This window comes from Osmerus mordax, chromosome 10 (genome assembly GCF_038355195.1).
Source record: "Osmerus mordax isolate fOsmMor3 chromosome 10, fOsmMor3.pri, whole genome shotgun sequence".
NCBI lineage: Eukaryota > Metazoa > Chordata > Actinopteri > Osmeriformes > Osmeridae > Osmerus > Osmerus mordax.
In genome coordinates, this window is record NC_090059.1 from 17,559,789 (window position 1) to 17,582,360 (window position 22,572).

Here is a 22,572-nt window from a genome sequence, read left to right on the forward strand (position 1 = left end):
TCCCTCCATCTCACCTATCTCTCCCTCCTTCCCTTCATCTCTCTCATCTTCCCTCCATCTCTCCCTCCATCTCTCTTTCCTTTCCTTCCCCTCTCCGTCGTTCTGAGAGGTGTGATGTTAAAGGCCCCCTGCAGAGAGGAGGTGGTGATCTATGTTTCCTATCAGCGCCGATCTCTCTCCCCTCACACGAAGCACCAGGTTTAACGCTGTTAGCAGCTGGAGAACTGCAGAATGCTACCAAGCTAGGCTCCCTCTCTCCCCCCTCTCCATCCCTCTCCCTCATTCCCTCCCTCCATACTTCCACTCTTCACCAAGACAAGGCAGGTGTACTTCGAATACAGCATAACCACCACTCTCCCTTCATGTGAACATAAATATTTGGTAATTATTGAAAAATCGGTAGATATAGGCACTGATGTGATGTTGCTGTATTGGCTTGCTGTTCGCTGTAAAACAGGCACTCGATCATGTTATCTTCTCGAAGTGGTTTTCTGTGAAGGGAAACTAGACATTGCAGCTTCTACCTCACTGTGGACAGAGAAACAGTTCAATAAGGATTCATTACAACAGACAGGTTGAGGTTTAACGGTCAAATCGAATAGAAGAAAGAAAAATATCCAGCACTCTTTTCGGGCATGAATCAATGGGAGCTCATCATCCTGATTGAGTACTTCCTGTATATTTTACAGAAGTAGTCAAACAAGGAACACTAATTCTCCATTAATCTTCTAATTAGCCGTAATCTTATTTTATTAGGTTTTAATATTCTAAATGGTTCACCAGTCATATTTCTTTGTTTCTTTGTTGGGGTGATTCTTGTTTCAAATAACTTTATAAAACTGAACTATATAAAATATAGCCTACATATTTTACAGTCAGGCCACAGCGCAGTCTAGAAGCAGATATAGATATATTCATGGGTGGCGCTCAATGGGTCCAGATATCCGGCAGCCTGAAAATTGAAACAGCCAGTAGTTGTTGTGACTAACGGGGCATAAAATAGCGCAAGTCCGCTACAAATTCTTCTTAAAGTGGCCTGGCATATTAATGTTCCGCCAAGTGAAGGGGAACAGCGCTGTTTCGGGGGATAATCAAAAAAATGAAAAGTCAACCCGCCCTCTGGGAGCTGGCAAATAAATCAAATGTTCGAATGCAACAGGCTCAGTAAACGCCTTCGTTTCCTTCGTAATTAGGATTAATGTCTGTGTTTACGAGCGTAGCAGAGGGAGCCTATTGTGATTCCATATTCAACAATGTGGAATGAGCGCGTCATGCGCGACACTATTCAGAACTAACACTATGCTTGTTCTTTTTTCTCGTATAAAAACAACAACACTGTGCTGATCGTTATAGAATACACTAACAAAGAGAAAACTATAAAACGCCATCGGAAATTATAGCTGACTGCTCTCAAGACGTGTGTGTGTGTGTGTGTGTGTGTGAGATGCAGTGTCTAATTCGCACGATTGTCTCCAAGGCTGCTGGACAGAAAAGGAGACAAAAATCTTCCCATGCATCCTCAAATATGAAGTGGCCAAACATATATAAAAATAAATAAAGCTTCTGTTATGTTTGTGTTTTTGTGGCTGTGTTACAAGCCAGGTGCGTCGGGATGCGAGAGAAAACTAAAGGAAACTCAGGGGCTATTGTTGGGTGACGCAGCAGGTAGGCTGAGGTTGCGGAAGGAACAAAAAAGATGAGGAAAGAAATCAGGCCAACAGCTACTCTCTTTTATTTGAAATCATCATGACTGACACACACCTCAAAAGATCTCATTTGTGCAAAAAAAAAAAAAAAAAGCTTCACACAAAAAGAAAATGGCAAGTTGATGGTAGGGGAGTTCTTCTCAGAAGAAAGTTGCTCCTATCGGACGCCGTGGAGAGTCACCCTGGAAGTGTACACAGACGGTGTCCCCGGGTCTGAAGCAGCAACACCAAACGCTTCCTGCTCCACCTCATCCACCCTCCCCCAAGACCAGAACCTCCACCCTCCACCTCCTGTCAGATTAGAGGCGCAGGATCCTACCGAACCTGTCTGGTGAGGAAGCAGTCGACGGCAGGAGGATTCGACCATGGAGGGGTCACAGGAAGTGAGGTGTCACAGGAAGTGAGGCGTTGAGGAGTGCAGAGGATGCTAGCGGCTGGTATCTCAGTGTGAAGCTGTGTTGACAACACACCATGTGGAATGAGCCAGGATCAGAGACTACACACTGGCTGCTTATAACAAACACATAGCAAAGGGAATTTGGAAGTGTGTGAGTGGGTAGGTGTGGGGGTATCGGTCTGTGTTCAACCCTGTTTACTTTGGCACTGATTATTCATACCTGTGCCCCTCTCCCCTCCAGGTGGCGCTGTTCCTAGTCTCGGGGCATGTCAGGGTCTGCGATGGCGTGAGCAGGGTCACAGGTGAAGGACACAGTGATGGCGTAGCGCGTGCCCCACGACACCTTCTCCACGCGGTGGAGATTCTCCGAACCAGAGGAGAAGAAGGACACTCGCCCTGGAGAAAAGAAGAGAGGTTCAGGAGAGAGGGTCGCGTGATGGTGGTGGAGGTCAGGAGGAAGACAGGAGCAAGAGTGGCTGAAGTTCTCCTGGCTGCAGGGGAAGAGGAGAGTTGAGCTGAGGTAAAAGAAGAGTGTTGTTTTGGGGTGAAATAGTGATGAGGGATGACAAGAAAAAGAAGAAGAAGATCATAGAAACAGAAACACATCGGTGACAGGTCCAGCCAGAGATCAAGTACAGAGGAGGAGAGAGGGAGGAGGAGAGGAGAGAGGGAGGAGGAGAGAGGGAGGAGGAGAGGAGAGAGGGAGGAGGAGAGAGGAAGGAGGAGAGGAGAGATGGAGGAGAGGAGAGAGGGAGGAGGAGTGAGGAGGAGAGGAGAGAGGGAGGAGGAGAGGAGAGAGTGAGGAGGAGAGGACAGAGGGAGGAGAGGAGAGAGGGAGGAGAGGAGAGAGGGAGGAGAGAGGGAGGAGGAGAGGAGAGAGTGAGGAGGAGAGGACAGAGGGAGGAGAGGAGAGAGGGAGGAGTGGAGAGAGGGAGGAGGAGAGGAGAGAGGGAGGAGGAGAGGAGAGAGGGAGGAGAGGAGAGAGGGAGGAGGAGGAGAAGAGAGAGGGAGGAGAGGAGAGAGGAAGGAGGAGAGAGGGAGGAGGAGAGGAGAGGGAGGAGGAGAGGAGAGGGAGGAGAGAGTGAGGAGGAGAGGAGAGAGGGAGGAGGAGAGGAGAGGGAGGAGGAGAGGAGAGGGAGGAGGAGAGGAGAGAGGGAGGAGAGAGGGAGGAGAGGAGAGAGGGAGGAGGAGAGGAGAGAGGGAGGAGGAGAGGGAAGAGGAGAGGAGAGGAGGGAAGAGGAGAGGGAAGAGGAGAGGAAGGAGGAGAGGAGAGGGAGGAGGAGAGAGGGAGGAGAGGAGAGAGGGAGGAGAGGAGAAGAGGTGAAGGAGGCAGTGTGGACAGGCAGAGAGATCTGAGATGAGAGAGAGAGAGGGCTTAGCTCGCTCAGATTGACAGCTGGACTCTGGGAAGTTTTTCAACTTATGAATGAAACAGAGACTTATTAAATAAACATTCAAGAGTTGGTGGAAAGAAGTACAATCTTAAGTTTCACATTTTGGGCCCAGACCTGGCAGAAGTGTGTGTCAGGGCTCTCGAGACGCGGAGCCGGGGAAGGAGCTTTTGACCCAGAATGTTCCCCACCACACACACGCACTCCCTCTCTCTGTGAGACATCCACATATTTACATACAGGCACTACTTACAGAATCATGCTGTATTATGTTTAACTCCAATATATGTTTTATAATTTTAAAGTTGTCTTGTGTTTTTCCTGTTAAAAGCACACTCTTATTATTTGTGACATAACTAAAATGCTTATGTCATTAAAGTTGGAATAAATAAAAAACACTGAATTTTCCGCCTGGTTGTTTGCTTGTCCTGGGAGAGAAGGAGCTGTGTGTGTGTGTGTGTGTGTGTGTGTGTGTGTGTGTGTGTGTGTGTGTGTGTGTGTGTTAGCAGTGGCGTTCAGGGGGAATGACTGGGAGGTGTTAGGTAATGGAACATACACTCGGAAAAACAGAATGAGAGACGAAGCCAAGAAACAACCAATTGACGAAGAAATGCGTTAAGAGAGAGAGAGAAAGAGGGAGGGAGGGTGAAAGAGAGAGGGAGAGAGAGAGAGGGGGAGAGAAAGAGAGAGAGAGGGGGAGAGACAGAGGGGGAGAGAGAAAGACAGAAAAACAATGAGATAAGCTGTAACAGAACGCTCCTCTGAATAAAGGGGTTCTTCTATGAAGCAGCATTAGTCATGGTGGAGGATAAAGTGTTCGTTCGCTGGCTACAGGACTGCTGAGCTATGGATGTAAATACGAGGTGTGTTTACCCCAGCAGGCACTGTCGATAAAGCCTCTCTAACAGCATGAGATCAGTGGAATTGATTTAGCTGAACAATAATGTAGGAAAACCACAGAGGTAATAAAGTATCTTGGTGAGAAAAACCTCCAGTTAACAGAAAACAATTACAGTGCGGATCGTCACGGAAACGACTCCCGATTGGTCAATGAGCGTTCAGGATTTGACATTCTTGCGGTTGAATGGAAAGACACGGCCGCGTCTTGCTGATCGGACTCCAAAGCGCGTCAGATTTCACATTCAGGCTTTTCCAGAAGTCAGTTTGGATTATCACCCAGACACCCAACCACCATCCAGTTATCCTGTCAGTAGTAATCCCCCTCTCTCTCCCTTCACTGTTTGGGGAAAAGGGGGGATAGGTACTACCTCTGAGGTAGAGCACCTGATTGCAGATTAAGAGATTGTAGGTTCAATTCTCCCGCCTCCCCCCTCACATACAATAACCTGGATAAAAGTGTGTGGCCTACAGTGCAGAGAACACAGTGGCTGTCCTCCAGAGCACAACACATCTATAGGCAGCAGTCAGCTCAGGGTAACGTATGTGTTTGGGTAGGCGAGTCACGTACACACTACACCAACAGATGCTCTACAAACACAGTACGTCTCTGCTGGATCCATGCCATCCCACACACACACACACACACACACACACACACACACACAGCTGTGTCAACCAGTCTATATGGAAGCAAACTAAAACTTTCTCTACTTTGAGGACAAACTGACATCCTTCCTTGCATCTTCTCCTGGTTGGCAGGAGGTCAAGGTAAACATGGTAAATGGTGCCTCTCCTCTCTCCTTCTCTCCCTCCCTCTTTCAATCCCCTCTCCTCTCTCTTTCTCTCACTCCCTCTCTCCTCTCTCTTTCTCTCACTCCCTCTCTCCTCTCTCTTTCTCTCACTCCCTCTCTCCTCTCTCTTTCCCTCTCCACCGGCTCTGCTGAGGTGAAACGCGATTTAGCGGAAAAAATAACCGACTCCGAATATCAATGCATAATGTATGACTCTGAAATCCCATCCCTCCCTCCGTCCCTCCCCCTCCCCCTCCCCCTCCTCCCCCTCCCCCTCCTCCTCCTCCTCCTCCTCCTCCTCCTCCTCCTCCCCCTCCCCCCTCCCCCTCCCCCTCCCCCTCCCCCTCTCTTTCTGTCACTGTGCAAGAACAGACACCTCAGGGGGCTGTTTCAGAGCTCACATCATTGTGTCACATGCCTGTTTGTTCTTTAATATAATCCAACTCTGATCCACTTCATACTGCAGGACTGTCATCCTCTCTCTCTTGCTCCTTTTCTTTCTCCATTTTTTGCTCTTTCTTTCTGTGATATTCAATCTCTTACTTGCTTTTTTGCTTTCCTTTCCCGTCACCACCTCTCTCTCTCTCCTTCTATTTTGACATTAAACGTTGACAGGAGCTCAGTGTGAGTCATAGATCCATCTCTGAGTAGATTCTTTTCCAAACCACAACATCACACAGTGTGTGTTGAGTATGCCTGTGTGTGTGTGTGTGTTAGAGAGAGAGAGAGAGAGAGAGAGAGAGAGAGAGAGAGAGAGAGAGAGAGGCAGTGGCAGTCCACAGTGCCAGAGGACAGCTATCCTGGATGTCCTTCTGCAGGCTCTGGACCCTGGTGATCAGAGAGTTCCAGACCTGGCCAGCTGCATGTCACAGAGAACTCCCTCTGCACCACTCTGACACAACCTCAGAGACACTGAGGGAGGAAGGAAAGGAGAGAGAGAGAAAAAGAACACGTTGAAGGGAGCGAGAAAGAAAAAAGAAATAAAGAGAGAAATGGAGGGGCAGAGAGATGCAGCAAGCACGAGTGAGTGAGAGAACACCATCTAGCTCTGAGAAACCTTCCTGATTGTGAACACAACATCCACCCTGCAACAGCCCTGGATTCAGACACAACACAAGCTGTGACCACGTCATCACCCCAACGCTGATAAAGACCAGAGTCCAAATCAAGCAGAATCCCAGCCCGACAGCCTGACTGGGCTCTGGCTGGGCTCTGACAATGTGGCAGTGCACACAGGACTGCACTGGGAGGGGGGGGGGGGGGGGTAGAGAGTGTGTGTGTGTGTAAGAGAGAGAGAAGGAAAGATAGTGTGTGTTGATGTGTGTGCATGAGTGTGTGTGTGTATGTTCACCTGCACGTGGTTCCACTGTCCTGTTGCCGTTGGAGTCCATGAAGATGAAGCGACCTCCAGTGAAGTCCGAGCCATAGTCAGACAGATAGAGGAGAGAGGTGTAGTCAAACGATCCGTACGTCACCTGGGAGACACACAGAGAGACGTGGGGGGAGAGAGGTAAGGAGGAAGAGAGAGAAAGTGAGAGGTAGAGGAGGAAGAGAGAACAAGAGAAAGGGAAAGAGAGAGATGGAGGGAGGGAGAGAAAGAGAGGAAAAGAAAGATAGGGAGAGATAAGATTGAAACAGAGAATGAGAGAGGACAAGAGACATAGTTATCTCCCCCACCCAATTACCAGAGGTTCTCCAATCTGGCTGCGAAGCTGCTATCTGAGCTGGGATCTCTTTCTCTCTCTCCCCCCTCTCTCTCTGTCTCTATCTGGGCAGGGATCATCTGTAACTTGGTTTATCACACCAAGCTGAGATTTGGTCATGGAAACTCTGACCAGCCTGGCTGGAGCAGCGTGGGGGGAGGGGGGGGGGGGCGTGACCGGAGGGGGGGGGGGCTCCAAACACAACCCACCAACGTCACCCAGAAAGCATCTGTCACCAGCGTAACCATTCCAGCCCAGCGCGCCAGACGTCTTATCTCGTCTCTATCAGCGCCGGCCAGGGGGACCACGCTGGCCTCGGATCAGCGAGGCAGCGGCCTCGGAGGGGGGGGGGGGGGGGGCACCAGACGGCTGGAGACATTTCCATTTAAATGAGGGCTGGGTGGGCCAATTAGACTCAAGATGGCGCCGATGACAGATAGGGAGCGGGGCCAGGTGTGTTATGGATTTGATTCCAGATCCGTTTATCCAGCTGTCCAGAACCAGGGGGGCAGGAGAGGGGGGCAGGGCAGGGGGGCAGGAGAGGGGGGCAGGGCAGGGGGGCAGGAGAGGGGGGCAGGGCAGGGAGGGTACACAGTCCCATACTCACGCTAAGAGAACAAGAGAGATTCACAGCTTCCTTATCAGATGTTAGTTCAGACTAGAGCTGGACAACAACTGAAAAACTAAGATATAACTAAGTTGACTTTGGTGAAAAGCACCCTTCAACTAAGCCCCCCGTAAACAGGAAATGAAGCTCATCCTCTCAGGGTCTCTCCACTTCCTAACAGAAAATAAGAGAAGACATTTATTTCGAAAGCCAAGGAATTTGAACCTGCTCGTTTAGCAGTCAAAAGCTGTTCCACTGAGCTAAAGCCAACTCCTGAAGAGAGGAGCTTTCATCTCTGAAACCCCTGGAATGTTCTAAGGAGAACCATGGTCTAAAAAGACTGAGTAACTTGTTAATGCCAGAGAGAGTACGTAACAAGCATTCATTAAAGTCTAGGTTTATAGATATAGCTTTCCTTCCAGATAGGCCAGGTTTGAATAAACAGAATAGCTAATGTGATCATTTCAACCCTCGTATGAACTTCTCCTAATACGGTGCACTGTATATCCAGGGTCCAGTTTGAAGGGGTGTGTGTGTGTGTGTGTACCTTGTCTATGTGAGGGTGCCAGTACTCGTCATGCTGCGTCTGGGCGGAGCTGCTGTTGATCCTGGAGAAGAAGGTGGGTTTGGTGAGGAACATCAGGGCAGGGTCCAATTCAAACACCTGGGCCACCACCTCCTGGATACGACCACGCACCGCTCTGCACACACACACACACACACACACACACACACACACACAAGAATATGTAAGTGACAGTACACATAAGCGCACACACATGATATGGCATTAACATATAAGTGGCAGTAAAACTCTAGTGACAGTTGGTGTGAGTGTGTCTACAGGTGTGTGAGTGTTTGCTGTCACCTGTAGAGCTGAAAATCCTCCTGGGTGAACACTTCACTGACCTGCTCCCCAAAGTACCTGGTACAACCACCACACACACACACACACACTTAGAGTTGAGAGATCACAGCTCTATTAACATACATTAGCATACGATACATGGCACATTGCACAATTACCCAAGTGGGCATACCAGACATCCAAACATGACAGATACTGGGAGGAGACGGGGAGGAGGAGAGGGAGATGTGAGGGAGGGAGGAGGGACGAGAGAGAGAGAGAGAGAGAGAGAGAGAGAGAGAGAGAGAGAGAGAGAGAGAGAGAGAGAGAGAGAGAGAGAGAGAGAGAGAGAGAGGAGTAAAGGGAGAGAGACAGAGGTTGGGGTGATCTCAAGGGGGTTCATGAAAGCCCACTGAAACGAACAATGACCGTCCCAGCAGTGCTCCAGTCACAACCAATTAGCACTGGAGGCTCAGAGAGGAGGGAAAGAGAGAGAAAGAGAGACACAGAGAGAGAGAGAGAGAGAGAGAGAGAGAGAGAGAGACACTCACCTGTAGATGTTGACAAACTGTTTCCCCATGGACAGAGCTCCGGAATGCAGGTCCAGGATGGAGGCCTGGAAGGGACAAAAACTCAAACTCAGTAATCAAATCCACCACGGCCAACACCCAAACAGAAAACACAATCCAAAGTTGTGTATTTTGTCTGACTGTGCTTGCTTTGGGACTCCCTGCTATTCACTTGTTATTGTGGTTCCACAGCTGCAGTGAGGGCAAAATGCCACCAGTTAGAAGATAATTAATTTTATTTTTTGTTGTTGTTATTTTTGGTGTTTTATTATTTCTTTTCGGATGTCCCCTGTTGTTCACTCTCTTCTCACTCATCAAAACACAACATGAACAACTGGGGGAGGAGGGAGAGGGGTTGAAACCAAATCAGAACATTACAATTCCACCGGGTAGACAGGACAGTGTGGCGAGGGACTGCCTGGTTCACTCATGCAGACACAGAACACCAGCTCAACGCCAGCCTGACTGGCTGGTCCAGGCAGTACCAGCCTGCCCTCTAGTGGCCACCGGAGGAACACACAGTCCTCAGAGACGCAGGCCAAGCTAATCAATCACAAATACTCACCCCTCCCTCTGAACCCGCCAGGGCGAGACCTCGCTCAGCCAGCCTGCAGAGAGAGAATCACATCACATCTTACAAGACAGACAGAGAATCACATCACATCTTACAAGACAGACAGAGAATCACATCACATCTTACAAGACAGACAGAGAATCACATCACATCTTACAAGACAGACAGAGAATCACATCCCATCTTACAAGACAGACAGAGAATCACATCACATCTTACAAGACAGACAGAGAATCACATCACATCTTACAAGACATAGAGAGAGAGGAAATCAATATATAGCATGGGAGACCGAGAGAGAGAGACAGTGAGAGAGAGAGAGGGGAGAGAAGAGCGATATAAGGGGGGAGAGGAGAGAGAGAGGGGGGAAGTGGGAGAGATAGTGAGTACAGAGGGGAGAGAGAGGGGAAAGAGGAGAGAGAGAAGGAGGGAGAAGAGAGAGAGAGTGAGGAAGTGGGAGAGATAGTGAGTAGAGAGGGGAGAGAGAGGGAGAGGGGGGGGAGTGTCTTACCTCCGGAGTACCTGAGCCTCCTCTCTGGTCACCACACTGTCTGTTACGCCTCGGCCACACTTGAGAGGAGTGCATTCTGGGAAAGGCATTGAATACTTAATATTGACATTCAAACACCACCAAATGTGTTGGTTTTGAATTCACCTCTTTAAAATTGAAACATGAATAAATAAATAAAAATTCTGATAAAAAAGTTCACGGTTCAGAAATTCAGGTTTTTCAAATTCGAACAGTAAATCCTGGATACCGGATCTCTGAGGAGAGAGGTCTGCAGTTGGACCCTTCTTTGAAAAGTGAATGTGAATCGGTCAGATCTGACTTTTTTTTTTGTTTAATTTTTGGGATCAGAATTTCACCCTTTGAATTTCAGCAGCCTGAATTTTGTTCTATCTAAATTTCCGAACCTTGAAATTTTGGATCAGATTTCAATTTTAAAGAGGTGAATTCAAAACCAACAAATGTATACATTTGTATTCAATGCCTTTTAAAATTCAAAAATGTTGTTACTGATTTGCTTCCATAGTAACAGTCAGAGCGTAATTTATTGATTGCCATCAGGATATGAAGTTAATTTCAGTAAAAATGACAAAACGTGCTTCTATAAAATCTCACCACTGGACAGTGGCACACACCAGTGAGCAGGTGGGTAAGTGTTTGGAGAAGATCGCTGATATAATAAGCTCATGCACCATGCTATTGTTGGGTTAGAACACACTCACAAACTGTCACACACTCACACACACACTATCTATCTCTCTCTCTCTCCCCCACATACACTCTCTCCCCCACATACACTCTCTCCCCCACATACACTCTCTCCCCCACATACACACTATCTATCTCTCTCTCCCCCACATACACTCTCTCTCCCCCACATATCCCCCACATACACTCTCTTCCCCACATACTCTCTCCCCCACATACACACTATCTATCTCTCTCTCTCTCCCCCACATACACTCTCCCCCCCACATACACACTATCTATCTCTCTCTCTCTCCCCCACATACACTCTCTCCCCCACATACACACTCTCTCTCTCTCTCTCTTTCTCACCAGGGTAGCGTTTGTAGCTGTCGTAGTCCTCAGAGCAGTCCACAGTGTAGACGCGTGGCTCTGGGCTCACCACCTCGTCCTGTCGGACCAGCGTCTCGGTGACGTCAGGGTCACCCGGGGCCAGGTACAGCCAGGCCGCAGCTCCACACACCGCCACCATGAGCAGCAGCAGCAGCAGAGAGCCTCGACTGCTCCTCCACACAGACGCCTGCCTCAGAGCGTTGCCCCTGGGGAGGAGAGGAAGGGGAGAGATGGGGTGAGGAGGGGGAGAGGAGAGATGGGGTGAGGAGGGGGAGAGGAAAGGGAGAGATGGGGTGAGGAGGGGGAGAGGAGAGATGGGGTGAGGAGGGGGAGAGGAAGGGGAGAGATGGGGTGAGGAGGGGGAGAGGAAGGGGAGAGATGGGGTGAGGAGGGGGAGAGGAGAGGGAGAGATGGGGTGAGGAGGGGGAGAGGGAGAGAGGGGAGGGAGGAGGATGGGGAGAGCGAGGAGATGGGGAGGGAGGAGAGGGGGAGAGGAGAGATGAGAAAGAAAGGGGGAGAGAGGGGAGAGAGAAGTGAAGGGGCAAAAGAGATAACAGAGCGAGGAGGAACGACGATATAGGTAGAAAAGAGGGGAGGAGAAAACAAGGAGGATAGAGGTGAGGGAGGTGAGAAATAGCATTGCATGATTACATTATCTACAAAATAAAAGAAAGCGGCTATAACTTGGTTTAACTGATACTATTTCCTCTCATGTTGGCTACCTCTCATTGCACAGGTAAGTCGGAACTGATGTTATCAACCAGCCCAGTTTACAGCATTTACCTTTTAATCTTCTTCTCGATCCCATTCGTATCTGGGATTTTCAGGTTAGCTCGTCGTTGTACTGTCATCTTCTTAACATAAAGCCCGGCTCGGTGAGCATCAGGAAGACTCACATATGTGAGTATTTCTTGCAGGAATAGTTGAGATCTGAAACCACGCACGACTGACAATACCGCGCTACTTCCTGGTACTACGCGTCGTAGATTTTCAGATTGGTTCGTTGAAAAAGAAGCCTGCGTTCTCATTGGACCACATCATGAAGCATCAGAAACATGATTAGCTAGGATGCACAAACAAACTCAGAATAGCCGTTACATTGAAACTTCCGAGTGGTAGTAAAACAATTATTCTTCGATTCAACACATTTTCGACAAGTTAGATCGATTTCTCTGCTAGTCTTATTAAAAAGAACGCACATTCCAATGCTTTGGTAGCGTTGTCATTCGTGTGGGTCTGTGCCGCCCGTGAGCACAGCGCATCGTCACTTCAGGAGTAGCTGTGTACAGGATCGTGAAAGCGACATTATCAGCTGTGGATACTTATGTGGAACAGTCGGGAAGAACTTTAAATCAGTGTACGAATCTATGCTTTAGCTTTCAGAATGGAGGCTTCACCGTGGCCGAAGGGAAAGAAGTTGGTGCATCTGGATTTGAAAGGTGCCCCTCCTAGAATAGAATACTTGCACAAGGTGAGTAGACGAGGCTGTAGTAACGATCTATAATCGCGTTGTGTTAACGTCGTTTTCTCAACCTTTCGAAAGTATTCAACCTAGATATAAATCTACTATCACTATATGATCGTGTGGAGACAACGTCGTTCCTGTTAGGTAATATTCAACCTAGATGGCTATTAAACCGCCGGTCTGTGCTGTGTGTGTGGCCAGCTGATTGAGCTGTTTGCCAGTCTGGGTGCTGATGGACTACTGCTGGAGTATGAGGACATGTTTCCCTACGAGGGAAAGTTGAAGATGCTACAAGCCACCTCCCACCCTCCATACAGGTGCAGATAGACCCTGGCCTGACACACACAAACACCTTTTCATACTTCCTGACTCCTGTACTGACTTCCTGTCCCCTGCAGTAACTTCCTGTCTCCTATCTTGCAGTCGAGAGGAGATCCTGTCCATCCAGGATGTGGCTAGGTCCCAGGGGCTGGAGGTCATTCCTCTGGTGCAGACATTTGGACACATGGAGGTGACAGAGGGAATGTATACTGTACACAGTCACACAGTTTACACTCTGTTTGCAACGTGGATATGTCACTTTGTTTTTTAATTTGTTTGAGTCCTCTTCCCATCCCCCTTCTCTCTCCTTTCCGCCATGGCTCCAACTTTCTCTCTCCTCGACTTTCTCTTTCACTCCCTCTCTCTCCCTACTCTCTCTCCTCTTCATCTCTCCCTACTCTCTCTATCTCTCTCTCTACTCTTCATCTCTCCCTACTCTCTCTAACTCTCTCTCCCCTCCCACCTGTCTTCCTCCTCAGTTTGTGTTGAAGCACCGCTCCCTGTGTGGGCTGAGGGAGTTGGAGCGCTGCCTGGGCACTCTGAACCCCCACCTAGAGGAGGGACGCAGGCTGGTGGAGGAGATGCTGAGGCAGGTGGTGGACCTCCACCCAGGGCTGAGCTCCATACACATCGGGGCTGACGAGGTGAGAGGGAGCGATGGAGTTTCAGGGTACTTGCTGCCGTGCGAGGCTCTGCTTTGTTTACATAATTAGGGTCATTGATAGTCTTTGGTTAAATAGCTCCTGGAATTTGTAGTCAAGCCAGAGCACATTTGTGTCTTTCTGAGTGTACATCGTGACTGTCATCTTACCTGTAAGTAATCATGTTGATTAACTGTAACTTGTTTAACTACATGCTCTTGTGGTTCTTGCCTTTGGCACTTATTTGGTTTTTCACAATGTATGCTTCATGTTTTGGCTGCTCGCAATGTTTGGGGCTATCTCGTTGTTATGATCAGTGACCTATCCACTTTTTTAAAGCTCTCTCTTGGAAGTCGCTTTGGATAAAAGCGTCTGCTAAATGAATAAATGTAAATGAGGGAAGAGGAGGTCACGGGTGAGGTTAAGGGAAGTGAAAGATGAGGTGAAACTAATGACGTAAATGTCACGTGACTCTCCAGTGTTCTGTGGTTCTCTGTCCAGGTGTACCTGCTGGGCGAGGGGGCGGAGTCTCAGCGGTGGCTGGGCGGAGCTCCTGGACGCTCTGTGCAGCAGCTGTTCCTGGGTCACGTGACCAGGGTGGCGAGGGGGATGAGAGAGGCGTGGCCTCACCTGAACATCATCATGTGGGATGACATGCTGAGAGGGATGGACCAGGAGACACTGAGGGGTGAGGGAGGGAGGAGACTGAGGGGTGAGGGAGGAGACTGAAGGGTGAGGTAGGGAGGGGTGAGGGAGGGAGGGGACACTGGGGGGTGAGGGAGGAGACACTGAGAGGTGAGGGAGGAGACACTGAAGGGTGAGGGAGGGAGGGTAGAGACAGGAAGGGGGTGGGGGAGACACAGGACTCTGGACAGAGCTATAACGAGACTTTCTCTACAACAGTTGACAAACTCACCCTCTTCAGTGACCATGTGTGCTGTGTGTGTGCTGTCTGTGTGTGTGCTGTGTGTGTCTGTCAGACAGCGGTCTGGGGGGCTTGGTGCAGCCCATGCTGTGGGACTACAGTCCAGCTCTGGATGTGGAGGCCACTGGTACGAACACTGTCTGTGTTTACTGTCTATGAATGTTCAGGAACCAGGATACCTATGATAGAGGAGAATATACATAGTCAACATAAAACAAATTGTGCCCTGCAGTGTCTCTGCTGGAGAAGTACCAGGCCTCCGGCCTGGCTCACCTGTGGGCCGCCAGCTCCTTCAAGGGCTCCACCTGCGTGCACACCTGTGTGCCCAGCACGCTCAGACACGTCCAGAACCACCTGCAGTGGCTGAAGGTGGCTGGCTCCTCCCCTGCTGGGGATCACCTGCAGGGCATCGCCCTCACTGGCTGGCAGAGGTGGGCAGATAACAATATTGTTATTGATTATCTTTATTAGGATATTAGGAGTATTTTTGGAGATTTAGAACCGTATTTGGCTGTAAAATGTCCCTACTGGATTGCTCCTGTGTGTGTGTGTGTGTGTGTGTGTGCGTCTGCCTGTGTGTGTTGGGCTCCTTCACGGTCAGGTACGACCACATGTCTGTGCTGTGTGAGCTGCTTCCTGTGGGGCTCCCCTCCCTGGCCTCCTGCCTGCAGACCCTCCTTCATGGCCGCTTCTGCCCGGACGCCCAGGCCCGGGCCACACACAGCCTGGGAACACACTCTGTGGAGGTGGAGGCCATGACAGGGTGAGAAAACACCACGCTGTAGCATTGTGTTAGCTTGTAGCATAGCTTGTAGCATAGCTTGTAGCATAGCTTGTAGCATAGCTTGTAGCATAGAGTACTATGAAAGGGGTTTTGGTCTGTGTATCTCAGGTCACCTGGAAGTGAAGCTCCTTCGTTTCCTGGCAGCAGACTGGCCGAGCTGGTCGTGGAGCTAACGGCCTTGCTCGACTCCGAGGAGCTCCGCCATTTTGAAAACAACATGTGAGTTTTACAGGGAAGAATGCAGGGCTGTTTGCAGTCACCTTGTCTGGAAACATGCGTTATGAATTTCAGAAGCAGATTCTGTACTTATTAGTCCAAGACAAACAACAATTTGCTTGTTGTGGCTTGACTGGCTTAGATGCTTTTTCCTCCCTTCTGCTTATATGCATTTACTTCTCGATAATCCTCTACTTTATAATTTTCTTTCTTGTATTTGATTCAGTTTGATTGTGGTGGAAGTGTTCTGACCAGTGTAGGGTGTTGTGTTGTCAGGTATGTACGTGGCTGGCTGTCTCCCTACCACAGGCAGAGGAGGATGGTCAACCCCCTCATCACCCAGCAGATCCAGGATCAGGCCATGGCGTAAGACATGTTGGGTGCTTCCACATCAGCACTTCCTGTTCCACTTCCTCATTCTTTCATTTGATCCTTTCCTCTGTCCCTCCCCCCAGGTTGCAGGCTGTGGTGATGGAGAAGGTGGAGGCAGTGAGGGAGGAGATGGTGCGCCTCTACCCAGCCTCCACAGCCCAGGAGTGGGTGGAGCAGCATGTGGAGCCAGTGATGGCTCCTCTCCAGAGGGTGCTGGAGGCCACCAGGGTCTGTCTGGTGGAGATGCTGCCCCACAACCCCTCTCCATCTCTGGGGGACAGCCAATAGTCAGGACCCTCTCTGGCTCCTGTTCACAAACAGAACTGACAGTGTGAAAGGACTGGTGTGTGTGTGTGTCTAGGTGGAATGTCAAATGTAGATTTTACGTGTGTGTCTTAACTTCACTGGAGTGCTAAAGTAATTAATCCAAGGTTAACACGTTTTATTAAAATAAATGTAAACAAATCAAAAAGGTGCATCTGAGATGATAAAATCACAATTATGTTTGATAAGAATTGACATTCACATTAACCGTACATAAATACAGAAAAAAAACATCACCCCTTTCAGAATTGAAAACATTATTTCAACAAGTGTATAACCTGAGGTTTTGCATTTCTTATTGTAATTAGAAATGGGAGACAGAATTATTCCTCTCTCCAACTGACCCAGTCAGGAGAACCCGATTAAAGTGGTTAAACTTTCACAGAGATCACAAGCAAACATTCTCATCTTAGCCGTGCTTGATTATAGTTTACAGTCACATGCATTCAGCCAATAACAGCACTATGCACTGACACGTAGAGATTGTCAACTGGGTGGTCTGAATAAAAAAGATTTGAAATACCTCAAATTGACGTTTTCCATAAAATGATACTTAAGCCAGTTAAGTCACAAGGCATTTAGAAGATGTGGATGGCATTTACCTCTGGAATGTTTTAGACAGCGTGAGGTCATTCAAGACTGATCCACCACCCCTGTAGGTTTGTGAGTCGCCTATGTAAGGCAGTACACACCAAATGGAACTTGATAGAAATGTAAATATACAAAAGAATGTGTCTCAATGCCCTTCATAAACCTTACTGGTTGTTCCGAAGGAGGGAAGGTGTAGTCAGTTGATGCATCATCGAGGAATGTTGTGTGACCATAACGAGGGCAGTAAAGTCCAGAATCTCTCTTTTCATAGTTTCATCTCTTTCCCCCTTTCCAGAGTAGGTGTACAAGGCGTCCTGTAAACTCAAACCCAGGATCAGATTACCGTTCCCCCTAACCCTGACCCCAAACACAGGAGGATGAACGTAACATCTGACCCTGGACCAGTGCTTAGGGAAAACATCCACCCTGTCCATGATTCATTTCCAAGGTCAAAACTCAGGTCAGAGGTTACTGAAAGGTTAAAAGGGTTGCTCGTCCGAGTCACTGCTGTGGTTGGCGTCAACTTCCTGATTCTCTTCTTCTCTGGGTGCCGCTGCCAGCGTTTCCTCGTCCCTCTTCTTCTGCTCCTTTCTCTCCCAGCGCCGCCTCAGGTCCTCCAGGCCCAGGAAGCGGATCAGCAACGCGGCTACGGCCTCCACATCACTGGAGGAGAGAGAGGGCAAAGAAGAGAGACGATGAGGAAAGAGATGGAGAGGAAGAAAGACAGTGATGGCTGTAATATAACCGACTTGACAGTTATATTAGTGAGTGCTGGACCACACACCCCCTAATCCCATTACATACATTTTTCATCAACATTACAATTTCCCGCATTAACATGCGTTCAGTTCCTGGTGCCATAAGAAAGATCGATCCGCTCCCAGGAATAGTACCCGATAGGGCCCGTGTCTCACCTGTGGGAGCCCAGCGTAGCGCTCTGCGTGAGCGGGTAGGAGAAGCCCGTAGCCAGCCTCAGCACCACCAGGTAGCCCTTCCCCAGGTAGCGCACCCTCTCCTCCTGCACACACACGTCACTCAGGTGGGCCATGTTCAGCACCACTGAAACCGGGGGAGAGAAGGAAGGAGAGAGACGAAGGAAAGATGTATAGAGAGAGAGAAAGAGCGGTGAGACAGGACAGAGACAAAGAAAGACCGGAGAGAAAGAAAGACAGGACAGAGAGTAAGAAAGACCGGAGAGAAAGAAAGACAGGACAGAGAGTAAGAAAGCAGTCAGTTCAGTTTCCCTCTCTGAGCCAGTTTACCGCAGACAGACCCTCAGTCCCGGATAACAGCACTGGGGGGCCGGGTGTCTTCTAAGCTACACCGGCGTGGCTCAGGGAGGCCGGCCACTCCCACACACGGCCTCTCACCTTTCTCCTGCCCTCTCCTCCAGAGCGTGAGGATCATGGCGTAGAGGCTGGAAGTCCTCAGCTCGATCACGTCCTTGGACTTGTCGAACACAGCCTCCTCCCACTCCTCCATGTTCTGCAGAGCCACGAAGAGGCAGCCTCCCACATAGAACAGCCTCCACAAGAGGCTGTCTGGAAGCACATGACAGAAATGACATCCAATAGGCAGAGAGACAGATAGAAAGAGAGATGCATTGTGGATGGATGAATAGAATCTATTCTACCACGCTATCTATTCAATAGCAGCATACTGGAGAACGTTCTATGTATTTGGTTGAGACATTTACATTTACATTTAGTCATTTAGCAGACGCTCTTATCCAGAGCGACTTACAGTAAGTACAGGGACATTCCCCCAAGGCAAGTAGGGTGAAGTGCCTTGCCCAAGGACACAACGTCAGTTGGCATGACCGGGAATCGAACTGGCAACCTTCGGATTACTAGCCCGCTTCCCTCACCGCTCAGCCACCTGACTCCCACTGATGATGTCATACCTGAACTGTAGTGTGCAGCAGCCAGGCCAATGGATGCGATGCCTGGGGGAGGGGGGGACGGGCAGTAAACAAACAAGATGTTACTCCTACAGAAACACATAGGGAGGCCGACACAATGCGTGTTGCTACTGTATCATCAAGGGATTGAAGGCATTTCGGTAGCATTGAGCCATTCTACAAACTTGACACACACACACACACACACAACAATCTATGTTTATACACGCAGACATACACGTTAATCTATCGCAGACACATACCAACAAGCAGGGCCCAGGAGCGGATACCTGGGGACCTCTTCAGGTGAAGCATGGTTGGCGTCTGTTGCTTGACCTGCATGTAGCCCATCTGTCAGACAAACAGAAAACAACCATTACGATCATGTGATGTGTTTATTTAGCAGACGCTTTTATCCAAAGCAACGTACAGGGGGAAGAATTGAACCTGCTACTGCTTGATCGGCAGTTGAATGCTGTAACACTGCGACTGGTATGGGGGATGGATGACTACAGAGCTGATGATAGTGTTGATGAAGGCGTTCGAACGATTAAGGTATTTGTCTGACATCTTTTAGCCCATACCGTAAGACATTAACAGGTTTCTTCTAACTTTCTACTGAGACTTGACAGGTTGCGGGTAACTGAATTGGTCGAGGAAAAAAATAGGCCAAGTCTAGAACTTCCGGTGAAGTCACAAACATGACTTATTTAACAGAACTGGTTGTCAACTCTTAACCCTACACTCAGATTGTGTGGCTTCCTGCTTTTTTTTGTCACACGAGCTCTCTCCCGTTTCCACATTTTTGTTCGAAACTACCATTGACATTGAACAAATATGACAGACCAATTAAGCTAAAGTTAGTGCTCAAATCGGTTCGCTAGTGATACTAGCTAGCTACTTATACTGTGAGTTAGATAAACATTACCTTAGCTCGAAACGTACAATGTGAACCCCTTTTTCCTCTTGCTTGAAGGTTTGCGACATATGTACATGTTATTTGTCATTTTGGATAGATCGGTCAAAACTCATAGTGGCATTTTGTGCGAGAACTAACAACTGCTAGCTACCGGAAGTTGTTGACTTGGGTTGTGCAAATGCGGACGTGATGTGTGCATAGTGAATTGAGTCAAAAAGTCTTTTTTCTTCATGTTTCTAATCTGCAGCCACCGACTCTACTCTGTGTTCGCAAAGCGAACCACCGACATATAATCGTCATAACTAAGTATATAGCCAAACGAGCTTGTTGCTATCCTTATGTAGTCGAGGGAAAACTACTGGAATCGATTAGACTACGTTGTACAGATCCTATTTTGGGGCATTGCTATTCTACTTCCACGTCGTTGTGTGGTACATTCTAGGGTGATATGGCAAACACTGTTTGCTGTACTTAAATAATTAGCAATGCCCCTTACCTTGCGTTCAAAGGTTGTCTTCAATATACAGATTATCCTGGTAAAGGTACTGTACCAACAAGCATGCGTGCCCAGAGTATAAATTGAAAAACAGGGAAGTTACTTTTCATTTTTTGAGTAAAATGAGGTTGGAGTGGGCGTTACTTCCTTCCTGGATAACTGCACTCTGATTGGATAATCGTCAGCGCAGTTCCAACGCTAGATCTCCTACGTCATTTATTCTTGAGGATCTGTGTTTAAGTATTTTAGTATTTAGCTTGGCGACTAAATGGTACGGCCTTCATCTGCTTTACCAGAACACGTTGGATACGCTGTCTGAATGTAGGCTTGTACTATAAATAAAACGCTTTGAGGGAAATTAAAAGGAACGTGTTTTGGGTTACGTTTGTGCGTGTGAGCAAGCACGCACGATCTACAGCGGTTTGTAATTTGCGCATGCGCTCATGACAAACCGGGTCCGGGACACAATGGAGTCGAGCGGTGGGAAAGTAGTCTGCTGGGAAATCTGAAATTACTGATTCTAAAGAGTAGCATATCGATTACATTAAATAATAGTTAAAATGGTCGCCAAGTCGCCTCTTATCCATGACCACTAGCTCATCTTAAAATGCTATGATAATGAAACCACACAGTGCTATGTAACTGTTTAACTTCACCTGCCCTGCCGTTTCTATTCCAAGCTCTTACATATTAGCTTTCTTCTTCTTCACTGCTCCAGAGAACTTGATCAGACCTTTTACCTGGAAGCAAAATTCTTGACACAGTTATAACTGGTGAGTTTTGATACTTATTCGTTTCATAGAATGAGCCAGTTTTGTTTCTATTGCCAATAGAGGTTACCTGAGGTAAACCTCAGATCTGCAAATCGAATCTGCCTAGTAATAAGTAAATCCTAACATCACCGGTCTTCTGAAGGAGTATGAGATCAGATTTGATAGTAAACTGTTATTTGTCTGTTACGATTATTATTTATGCTGTAGTTGTTTGATGGAATATACCGTCATTTGGAGAAGAAGATTGCATGTTGTGGTTATTTTGGTTCTTCGCGACGTTTTGGGCCTTTTAGATGAGAAGAGTCATCATTCTTTTGACTGGAGGGAATTAAGAAGCTTTCACGCGGTGGCATGGTTTGGGGTGTATTGTTCAGAAATATATGTTTATCTACTTTTTCTCATATGAAGGCTATACTTAATAGGCTGTAAGTATAGACTTGAAAGAAAGGGATATGGCAGGGATGATGTAATGTTTATGAGTGGGTATTTAACTCCAAAGACAGGAAACAACTTTCTTCTTAACCTCTCATTCTCTATCATTAACTAGACAGTTAGGATATGCTGCTAGATAAAGACCCTCTTGATTGGGCAACAGACTAGCAGGGTGTTGAACATGCAGTCATGCAGAGGCGGAGTCTGCAGTTCTTAGACACACACAGACACGGATACACATCTCATTCCTTCTGGAGTATGTAGCAGTGCAGCTCAGACTCTCAGGTAGGGCTGTGTTAGGGTGTACTGGGGTTAGGGTGTACTGGGCTGTGTTAGGGTGTACTGGGCTGTGTTAGGGTGTACTGGGGTTAGGGTGTACTGGGCTGTGTTAGGGTGTACTGGGCTGTATTAGGGTGTACTGGGGTGTGTTAGGGTGTACTGGGGTTAGGGTGTACTGGGCTGTGTTAGGGTGTACTGGGCTGTGTTAGGGTGTACTGGGCTGTGTTAGGGTGTACTGGGGTTAGGGTGTACTGGGCTGTGTTAGGGTGTACTGGGCTGTGTTAGGGTGTACTGGGGTGTGTTAGGGTGTACTGGGCTGTGTTAGGGTGTACTGGGCTGTGTTAGGGTGTACTGGGGTTAGGGTGTACTGGGCTGTGTTAGGGTGTACTGGGGGGGTTAGGGTGTACTGGGGGGGTTAGGGTGTACTGGGCTGTGTTGGGGTCTGCTAGGTTGTGCTGAGTGGTGTTGGGTTATGCTATGTTGTGTTAGGTGGTGTTGGGCTGATAGCAGGCTTGCAGGATGTGTTGTTGAGTGTGTGTTAGGTGGTGTGTGTTGAGTGTGTGTTTCTATCATCCAGCAGTGCTCTGAGGGAAGATGTCAACCCAAGTCAACATAGGAGCACGCAGGGACAAGTGTGAGAACTGCACCAAGCAGGTAAGACTGTCCAGCTGGACCCGCTACCTCTCAGCTAACCACGCTCAGAAGTAGACTATAAAGACATATAATCTACATATTTATACATTTTTTGGAGGGACATTGGATGGTTGCAGGTTCAAATCCACTCCTGTGTGATGCTTGTCTGCTGAATGAACGTGTTATATTGTTGATATACTTGCACTCATGACTTTCAGTGCAACAAGAAGCAAAATGTGGAAGGGTCCAGTTCCCTGCAGGAGAAGGAGGAGCCTAATGGAGAGGTACTGAAGGTCTACATCTCTCCTCCTATGACAGTGTAACGGAGTTAGAACCGTGAAACTCACTCCTCAGGTATGTAGCAGGCCACCCGCGTCAACGAAGAGCTAGCTTTTCTTTGGCGTAGCTGGTAGTGGTCACGCTTGGCA

The 22,572-nt window shown here is 48.4% G+C and overlaps 3 protein-coding genes across 8 annotated transcripts; 1 reads left to right on the forward strand and 2 right to left on the reverse strand.

Moving 5' to 3' along the window:
• Positions 1-1,709: 1,709 nt before the first annotated feature.
• ogfod3 (2-oxoglutarate and iron dependent oxygenase domain containing 3) lies at positions 1,710-12,067 on the reverse strand. 2 transcript variants are annotated; one of them, XM_067244847.1, is made up of 10 exons: positions 11,857-12,067; positions 11,053-11,279; positions 9,997-10,072; positions 9,477-9,519; positions 8,894-8,958; positions 8,364-8,420; positions 8,043-8,196; positions 6,537-6,660; positions 2,324-2,499; positions 1,710-2,159 (listed from the first exon to the last, which is right to left on the reverse strand). In XM_067244847.1, the coding sequence occupies exons 1-9, from the start codon at positions 11,922-11,924 to the stop codon at positions 2,357-2,359; spliced, it is 957 nt and encodes a 318-aa protein (XP_067100948.1). In that variant the 5' UTR covers positions 11,925-12,067; the 3' UTR covers positions 1,710-2,159; positions 2,324-2,356. The 2 variants fall into 2 exon arrangements, with proteins under 2 accessions (XP_067100948.1, XP_067100949.1); XM_067244848.1 differs by having other exon boundaries at positions 1,710-2,213.
• hexd (hexosaminidase d) lies at positions 11,687-16,238 on the forward strand. Of its 4 annotated transcripts, none has more exons than XM_067244844.1 (12): positions 11,687-11,699; positions 12,450-12,544; positions 12,740-12,855; positions 12,962-13,049; positions 13,339-13,503; positions 14,002-14,188; positions 14,481-14,552; positions 14,658-14,856; positions 15,027-15,188; positions 15,318-15,428; positions 15,702-15,791; positions 15,881-16,238. In XM_067244844.1, the coding sequence occupies exons 2-12, from the start codon at positions 12,458-12,460 to the stop codon at positions 16,083-16,085; spliced, it is 1,482 nt and encodes a 493-aa protein (XP_067100945.1). In that variant the 5' UTR covers positions 11,687-11,699; positions 12,450-12,457; the 3' UTR covers positions 16,086-16,238. The 4 variants fall into 4 exon arrangements, with proteins under 4 accessions (XP_067100945.1, XP_067100947.1, XP_067100944.1 ...); XM_067244846.1 differs by lacking the exon at positions 11,687-11,699 and adding an exon at positions 11,764-11,809 and having other exon boundaries at positions 15,702-15,800; positions 15,881-15,985; XM_067244843.1 differs by lacking the exon at positions 11,687-11,699 and adding an exon at positions 11,768-11,809.
• cybc1 (cytochrome b-245 chaperone 1) lies at positions 16,225-20,070 on the reverse strand. 2 transcript variants are annotated; one of them, XM_067244850.1, is made up of 6 exons: positions 20,028-20,070; positions 18,876-18,963; positions 18,616-18,657; positions 18,083-18,253; positions 17,627-17,771; positions 16,225-17,375 (listed from the first exon to the last, which is right to left on the reverse strand). In XM_067244850.1, exons 2-6 carry the CDS (start codon positions 18,961-18,963, stop codon positions 17,192-17,194), a joined length of 630 nt encoding a protein of 209 aa, XP_067100951.1. In that variant the 5' UTR covers positions 20,028-20,070; the 3' UTR covers positions 16,225-17,191. The 2 variants fall into 2 exon arrangements, with proteins under 2 accessions (XP_067100951.1, XP_067100950.1); XM_067244849.1 differs by lacking the exon at positions 20,028-20,070 and adding an exon at positions 19,541-19,558.
• Between the last annotated feature and the right edge of the window lie 2,502 nt (positions 20,071-22,572).

Bases quoted from the DNA above. Each gene is read 5' to 3' on its own strand.
- hexd (XM_067244843.1), top strand. From the start codon at position 11,785: ATGTTGGCTACCTCTCATTGCACAG. The intron at 12,545-12,739 runs GTGAGTAGACGA...GTGTGTGGCCAG, and splicing joins GAATAGAATACTTGCACAAG to CTGATTGAGCTGTTTGCCAG. The intron at 13,504-14,001 runs GTGAGAGGGAGC...TTCTCTGTCCAG, and splicing joins TACACATCGGGGCTGACGAG to GTGTACCTGCTGGGCGAGGG.
- ogfod3 (XM_067244847.1), bottom strand. From the start codon at position 11,924: ATGACAGTACAACGACGAGCTAACCTGAAAATCCCAGATACGAATGGG. The intron at 9,520-9,996 runs GTAAGACACTCC...CTCTCTCTGCAG, and splicing joins GAGGCTCAGGTACTCCGGAG to GCTGGCTGAGCGAGGTCTCG. The intron at 6,661-8,042 runs GTACACACACAC...TGTGTCTCCCAG, and splicing joins GGCACCCTCACATAGACAAG to GTGACGTACGGATCGTTTGA.
- cybc1 (XM_067244850.1), bottom strand. From the start codon at position 18,963: ATGGGCTACATGCAGGTCAAGCAACAGACGCCAACCATGCTTCACCTG. The intron at 18,658-18,875 runs GTATGTGTCTGC...CCCCTCCCCCAG, and splicing joins CTCCTGGGCCCTGCTTGTTG to GCATCGCATCCATTGGCCTG. The intron at 17,772-18,082 runs GTGAGAGGCCGT...CCCCGGTTTCAG, and splicing joins GAGGAGAGGGCAGGAGAAAG to TGGTGCTGAACATGGCCCAC.